This window comes from Strix uralensis, chromosome 5, assembly GCF_047716275.1.
Source record: "Strix uralensis isolate ZFMK-TIS-50842 chromosome 5, bStrUra1, whole genome shotgun sequence".
NCBI lineage: Eukaryota > Metazoa > Chordata > Aves > Strigiformes > Strigidae > Strix > Strix uralensis.
The window spans coordinates 43,051,065-43,059,092 of record NC_133976.1 but is presented as its reverse complement, the minus strand read 5'-3'; the positions used below and the strand labels follow the sequence as shown (position 1 = coordinate 43,059,092).

The window sequence follows — 8,028 nt, the reverse complement described above, 5'->3', positions numbered from 1 at the left end:
GCGTTTTGCTTGGAAGGCTTGTGGGCTGGACTTATCTTAGCCATGGTAATTGAGTATGGCGTTGGTCACAGGAAATGAGTCACATTTCAGGAGCGTTGCTATGAGAATAAGGAAATCAAGCTACAAGATCACATCAGAGTTCTGGCAGCTTTGTCTCTCTTTTTCTTCTTTAATTGTGGTGGGCAAGATTCTTCTCTCCTTTCTTTTTTGTTTTGTATCTCTGGCACCCACCATCCCATCCATAGCAATCACTATGGATTGCAGCAAAGTTTGGGATGAATTTTCTGCTTTTTATGAAAATAGCATTGCTGTTAAGGCTGTTACTCTGAGCCAAAATGCTGTGAGAAGTAATTGATTTGAACTACAACTTTTACTACAGTATGAACAGTCACTTTGATTGTACATCAAATTACTGGAGGGGTAAGTTTGGCTGAGAACTGCAGTTTAAATCTGCTGCAGTTATTGATGGGTTTCTCCTGTGATCACACGCTTGTGCTATGTGTTGCTATCAATTTCTCCTCCCAAGCTTTAGTAATTTGTTATTCATTCCCTGCAACCCTGCTTAATATGTGTAGAAAGAGGAGGGGGGAAACAAACAAATAAAACGTCCAAGCGATGCGAAGGTAATCACTCACCACTCCCAATGGCAGACTGACGTCCAGACAGCCTCTGAGCAACAGCCACCCTAGAAGCCAGCCCCCCACCTTTCTTCTTCCTCTACCCTAGTTTTTTTTGCTGAACTCGATGTTATATGGTATAGAATATCCCTTTGGTCAATTCAGGTCAGCTGTGTCCCCTCCCAACCACTTGCCCATCCCCAGCCTATTTATAGTTGCTAGGTATAGAAGATGGCAGCAGACAAGACCTGACAATTGTGAAATTAAGTATGTATCTTCTTATGTGGTGACATTTTGTAGCATATGACAAGAGCCCAAACATTTGGAGCTTGTTTTTATTCTGTGGGATATCATGCTCCTTCAGAGCTGCAATGTGGATCAGAATTTGAATCACCGTGTTATCAAAACATCAGGACTAAGATAAAGGAGAAAAACCAGCTTTAAATATTGATAGCGCAGTTACGCATGGCTAGTATCAGCCAGTATCTCTTAGCCTGAAAGATGGCTTTGTTTCCTTTACTAACAAATTATATAGGAACAATAGGGATCAAGAGCTAAATGTGTCTAAAACCAAACTGAATCCCTCAACAGTTTGGGCTTTTTTAATGAGGCTGGTATCTTCCGTTTCTGAACAGAATCTGTCCTGGGCCCATTTAATCTTCCCTCTCCTCTTTTTCCCTCTCCGTTCCCCCCTTCCCCTGCCTGCAAGCTCAGGATGTTGTCATCTACTCTGCATTTCAGATTTTATCACCATCTCGCACTCTAAAATTAAGCTCTCCCCATTTACACCCCATCTTAATTCTTGCTCTATCAACTTTCCCTGTATTCTTCTAGCTATGGAGGACAAAGCTTAACTCTCAGAGGAGAAGAACAGAATAGTACAACTGACAATAGAGTAACTTTAATGGAGAATGATACACATAGGCTAAATATAGTAAAGGACAAGCTTTACTCCTTATGTTCATAAAAAGTAATACATACAGTTAAATTTCCATTATCTAGGGAAAATGATGTCTGGGATAACTGAAGGTTAATGGAGATGAGTTATTGCTTCTTTTGGATACAGTGTGCTGCTTCAGACATGTCTTTGTGATGCCCCAGGTTTCCAGGAGGCTTGTTAGCATATATAGTAACATATAGTCTACGTGGTCCTTCTAGCAATTTACCCCTGAGCTAGAGCTAAGAGGCTTGTACAGACATAGAAGTGTGTTGCAGCTACTGCCAATAAATTATACTAACTATATGAACAGCCACTTGTATCTTGCCCTGAGTGAAGAAGCAGCCTTTTCTATGCTGTATAAACATCACAAGGATAATGGAGAGATGACCAAATGTTTTTTTAAATGTGTGCAATTCTCTGAGAGTAATACAGTGGTAGGATCACTATCAGTATCTTAATTGATCTTTACTCATAAAAAAATGTGTGTGGAAACCACCGTTGTACTAAAAGAACAGCACCAGCACTCAGTACCAAAAACAGTGGCCTTAAAATTATAACACTAAGACAGTATTGGTCACAAGAGGGATGCGGGTCCTCAGCAGGCGGGATGTACGATGGCGTGGGAGGCCGGGGGGGACGGGGCCGCGGTGGCTGGGGCTGTGAATCCCAGTCTGGATACCAGTAGGCATAATCTAAAAGACAGTGAAGAAACAGCTGTTAAGATCCATCAAACTTAGCCATACGCATAGGAAAGCAATTACGAACAATTTGATACATACTTATCAGCTTCTCACGTTCTGTATTTTCTGTAAAGAGATCAGAAGAGGAAATAAATGTGAGTATCATTCAGTGGTGGTTCTTAATGTAGCCAGTGCCTGGCTGATGCACTGACAGTGCCAGTCAATGCCTAAAACATCCTGAAAGGCGGAAACAGGCCAACAAGAGCAGGTTCCCAACTGGTGTAGGCCTCATATTTTTTATTGAATTGAAAGAGAAGCAAAAAAGAAACAGCTGTATTAGGAAGAATTTGTGTCATGGGGAGGACGGAATAGCAAATAAAAACAAAACATGGAATTTATTTAAAATTGATACCAAACCAAATTTAAGTAGTTGCAGACAGACAAATATAACTACTAAATTTATCACAGAATTACACATTTACTAAGAGCTTTGATACATTTTCAGGATTGCACATGTGCATCCTCCTGGAATTGCTGATTTGCCCTATAGGAGAATACGGTAAAATGGGTTGTAAACGGGTTTTAGGATCTAGCACTTTATTGTTTAAAAGCTTTCTTTCTCCTCTCCCTCCCCCTAGTCTTTGAGATGTTTCCAGTTTTCCTGTGATGCATCAGTCTGGGACTTCAAGATGAGTCAGCCAGGATATCACAGATGGAAATAAGAGTACCAAATGTTCAATTATTTCTACAGCTGAAGCTATCTAGAGCCTGGCTAGTAGACACCATCCCCAAACAAATACAAACCTCTGTATAAAATTCATATTTAAGATATTGCTGCATATCCTTTAATCTCTGTTTATTTAAAACACTATTTCTAACTAATTTGGGACTAGGTGTAATGACATAAAGGTCCACAGCTGCAAACTGCTGTGGGAAAATAAGCTCTCACTGCTGTATTTCAAAAAATCGCAGAAGTTAGAAGTAAGTGCGCTTTTCAGTATAGTCTTATTACTGGTTCAGAACTACAGTTGTCTGGAAAATGTGATAGGACATACTAAACAAGCAAGAAAGCAGAACTTAAATATACTATTTCTGCTAGGAAATATTTGTCGGGGAATATTTGGGGGGAATATTTGTTGGGGCTTAAGTTTTAGATCTGACTTCTGGTCAGATAAAAGGTGGAAAGTAGTCTTATTGATACTTCTCTTCATCAGAAACTCTGGCTTCTACTTCTGAGAGCCTTCAACAGAAAAGTGTTTCAATTATTTTCTTCTAATACTATTCTTGCCAGGATTTAGTATTGTTGCTGTGTTGTGGGCTACAGATCCACTATGTACTTAGTGCAAATTGACTCATTGTTATATTTCCACTGACAATTATGCCACTTTTATTTCTATGCAATTTTCTTAGGTGATCTATTTGGTCTTACCACAGAGCCTGTCTAGACACTTCTCCTTACTGCATCCACTGCATGGTCGTCCCATTTTATATGGTTTTCTTGGGTAATTCCCCCTGCAAAGCAGAAGAACAGTAGTTTGTTAGCTCAGTCATTTGAAAAGCAATTTAAAAATACACGGTTTCATCAGACTGTGAGAATAATTTATCATTAAAAGTTACCGGGGGGAGAAAATCTTTTATCCAAAAACTAATCATTGCAACTGTTTGAAATTCCTTTTATATTAGATTAAAGCTCTCACTGGCATGGGGAGCAGCTATCTGGTGACTCTCGCCACTTGAAATTCATGAGACTTCTTGGACAGTACTGTATTTTCAGTGTAAGCATACAAGAGTCTGGCCCTAGTCCCTCATTACCTCCCTGTGTTTTAAAAACAAATCTGTAAAAGGTAAGCCCAGAAATTGCAAGGTATGAGATAAACTAGAGGACTGTCTTCCTTTTATTTCTTCAGTTAAGATGTCTTGTTTGAAGTTTGGGTGGGGCCATATAGAGATGTAATATTTCTCAAGCAGAAAGCTTGCACCTTACCCACTTTTCCTGCAGAGACTGTTGTCAGAACAGATTTTATTCCACCATCTTGGTTATGGTGAGTGCTCTCAGATATGATCTGCTCGCCTGCTTTTTTAGAAAGGGATTTTCTGCAGATCCGGCTACGTTCAGCAGCTTCTGCTCTCAATGGCCGGGGAGAGTTTCCCTTGCACTAGTGACATGTGGACATAGCTTCTTTTGAAATTTATTACAACTGCTCCCATCATTGTTGGCATCTAATACCAGATCAGTTATAGGATATTTAAAAAACAAAAAAACCCAACCAAATGCCATAATTAACTTACGCTGGCCCATAGTCGCAAACAAAATGTGCTGCTCTGAAGAGTCCTGGAAAATTTTCAACTGTATTGCAGAAGTGAACTGCACAGCCAACTTTGTAACTCTCTGCCCAAACGACCTGAAGGGCAAAGGGAAATACGTAATGCACCTGTTCAAAGACTGAAAACAGGAACAGCATTAAGGGAGGAAGAAGAAGGGAAGGATCTTGTGGAAGTTTAAAACAGCTGACACAGGAGCAAGATTGACAAACCAAAGGGCAGCTGAGGCAAACAACTGATTGATAGATGTTTTTGCATTTATGATCTGGCTCCCCTGGAAACATGAAATTGTCAGGGAATAATCCCTTTCCACCATTACTGGAAACAGGACTTGGACAGCCCTGGGGCTTGGAATATTTATTTCCAATCTCATGCAGCAATAAACCAGAGGGTGAAAACTTCTCCTGTTCCAAAGAAGTCTGTTCCAAGCCTGTGCTTGGATTTTCTGTAAAATCATTACATTATAAGTCGTGGGGCACATAAGACTCACCTGAGTGTAGTGACCACACATGCCAGTACAGCTACCAGTGCTGAAATCATAGCTGCTGACTTCATTAAACCAGTCACTGAGAGCTGTATCCACGGAAAAGAGGGTGGCTGTGCCAGTCCAGATGTTTTCTCCAACAGGGGTAAAGGTGGGGTGCACCTTCCCCGGCATTTTAAGGTAGATATTGTGCTTAAACTTGCACTTCTTTGCCCATGCTTTGGCAGTCTTAGCTAAAGCAGCATCCCAGGACTGTAGAAAAGGGAGAAAACATAACCTGTACTGCAGTGACTTAGCTGAATTCAAACATTTTTAAATAGTAACTTGTAAGGATTCTTCCCCCCTTTTCTGCTTCTCATCCCTGCATTCAGTTTCCTTCTCTGACTTGACATTTCTACTCCCATGACAATTCTTCTTTCTCCCTTAGGTATTGCAGGACACATAGTATCTATTCACTGTCCTGTAGTATCTGACTTGTTAAAACATTTAGAGCTGGACTGCAGTCTTTAAGCTGCTATGCCTGAGAGGAGGTAACTGGGTGAAACCCCCAGATGTAGAGGGGCTTGAGGGACTTTGTGCCTAGGAACTGTTGGCTGTCCAGGGACTCGCACTTTGCAATTATCACTAGACCAGACAGGAATTCCGTTCTGCTGGCCAGGACAGATAGAAGGATTCACAGCTGCTCCCTTCCCCAGCCCCTTTTGCCTCATTGCTCTTCTCCCTCCTCAGTGTGTGGCCAAAGCAAATAAAAGGCTCGCTCATCTCTGCTAGGCTGAGGAGGAACCATTCCCATCCTGAGTGGCACAAGTGATAATTTGAGAAACCGGTCTGGGAGACTCGCCAAAAGATTTCATGACATCGAATGACCAGGGAATAAATGGCAGGTAAAATTCGGTACAGAGAAATACAAGTTAAGGGATGTGAGAAAAAAACCCCAATTTTGACTTGGTGTTCATAGTGACAGGTTTTGAGACAACTATTACACTTGTAAATCAATGTTTAGTAGTAGTCTAAAAAGCAAATAAAGTGTTAGAAATTCCTTGAGAAGGAATTACACCACTGCAGAAGTGGTTAAATGCTGTGTTAAGTGTTAAATGCTGTGTGCAGCACATCACCGCACCTTAAGAAGGGGACACTAGAATTGGAAAGGGCAGAGAGAACATGGAGGAGGATGATTATCCTCACGTATGAAGGGCTTTCATAAAGCAACAGAGAGTGCTCTGCAGCTTTGACCAGAGGCAGCTGGACATCTTGTGTGAAGTAGGTAAACAAGCAATAATTACTTGCTCCTTCCAATAGAAAGACCAGAGACTGTCAAACAAAGCTAGGAATTAACAGGTCCAAATAAAACACAAAGAGATATTTTCACGCAATTTGTGGTTAGGCTGTGCAGCTCTTTGCTATACAATGCTAGCGACAATAAAAACTTGCATGAGCTCAAGGCTGAAAAAAAATCATACAAGAACAATCCATCAAGAGCTTTTAAATACAGTGCAACACCTTTGATTCAAGAGGTTTCTGTATATTTGTCCTGCTGTTATTCCAGGCATGCTGGATCTTTTGTCCAAGCAGCTAAGTTCACTCTTGTGCACTAGCATTTTAAATTAAACATTGTTTTTTAAAATGGTAAGAAATTATAATCACAAGTAGGCTGAATTTTACCCCTTTACTATGAACTTCCTTTCACAGAAATGATTCATACTGTGCATGCGGTTATGCATTTAACTTCCTTTACAGCTATGCAGCACTGCTGGAGGGCTCAGAGTAATGACATGAATTGGCTGGGGTTACCTCCCTCAGCTGTCTATCTACCTTTTTCCTTATTTATTTCACTGAAAAAGCTGAGAACTATCTATAGCCTGTTCTGGTATCCATTGTATTTACAGGAAGTTCTGCTTTCCAGCCCAGATATTAGTATCACTACTCTTCAAACCCTGCTACAGCAAATGAAGATCAGGTATTTAAATGGATGTCCTGGCAGATCCCTTTCTTCAACACATCTTCTAGATTGGAAGAAACAAGGGGAGATGATAGATTTTCAACCAATCCTGTAGTGCAGACTGCCTATTCAGGAGCTTAATACCAAACAGCTTCCCTGTAGGAAACCTGGACTAACATAAAACAGATTACTATCTCTCTTATAAAGAGGTAAATGAAATGCTGAGAACTGAACACGATTTTTTGCAATACAGCTCTTTGCTCTGGCTGAAGTTTAGAGTAGCAACCCACCCCTAAACAAGGAATTCCCTTTAAATTATTAAAAATGAACACTACTGTGAAAATTAATGTCTTTTCCGTTTCCTATGAAGAACTAACGCAGTTAACACAGAAATAATTGATAGAAAGGAAAAGAAAAGCACAAAACAAATGAAGAGTAAAGTTGGACTAAATCAGCAGCACAATCTACATGAATTTTCAAACAGATCACAAACGCCTCCTTACCATGCGAAACATATTGCTGGCTGGCGGATTCACTTTGGATCGAAACGTGTTGTGAGCTCTCACACAGTCTTCAATGAACTTTGCATCTTCTATGTCAGGTAAGGGATATTGTGGATAAGCACAACAGCAAGCAAAGAGACCCAATAAGAACAAAGCAGCAAAGAAAAATGTGATTTTCATAATTCTTCAATGCTTTCACTCTTATTTTTTAAAAGTTTTTAAAAGAAAAATCTCTCAGGTGAAGATAATACTGGCAAGCAGCTCTTCAGAGATGTGGAAGCACTTCAAAGTGTCAAAGTAACAGGAAGTGAAATTGCTCCATAGGGTACAGCTCTATCTGACATCACAGCTGGCCATCGAAGGGTAAACTGCGAAACAGGCATCTGCTGTGCATATTAGCAAGGAGCAACACTCCAGGTATACTTCTGTCTTGTCTTTGAGTGTGCTCCATTCTGGTTGACTGCCAAACCATTCCGTGACTGTAGGTCTTATCTGAAGAGATGCTGCAGAACAGCTTTCCTAAAACCTGCGTCAACCATAAAA

At 40.5% G+C, this 8,028-nt stretch overlaps 1 protein-coding gene across 1 annotated transcript; it reads right to left on the bottom strand.

Moving 5' to 3' along the window:
- Window positions 1-1,496: 1,496 nt before the first annotated feature.
- On the bottom strand, window positions 1,497-7,769 carry LOC141944278 (glioma pathogenesis-related protein 1-like). Its single transcript, XM_074870600.1, has 6 exons — window positions 7,486-7,769; window positions 5,050-5,295; window positions 4,527-4,639; window positions 3,667-3,749; window positions 2,337-2,363; window positions 1,497-2,249 (listed from the first exon to the last, which is right to left on the bottom strand). The coding sequence occupies exons 1-6, from the start codon at window positions 7,663-7,665 to the stop codon at window positions 2,023-2,025; spliced, it is 876 nt and encodes a 291-aa protein (XP_074726701.1). The 5' UTR covers window positions 7,666-7,769; the 3' UTR covers window positions 1,497-2,022.
- Window positions 7,770-8,028: the final 259 nt, after the last annotated feature.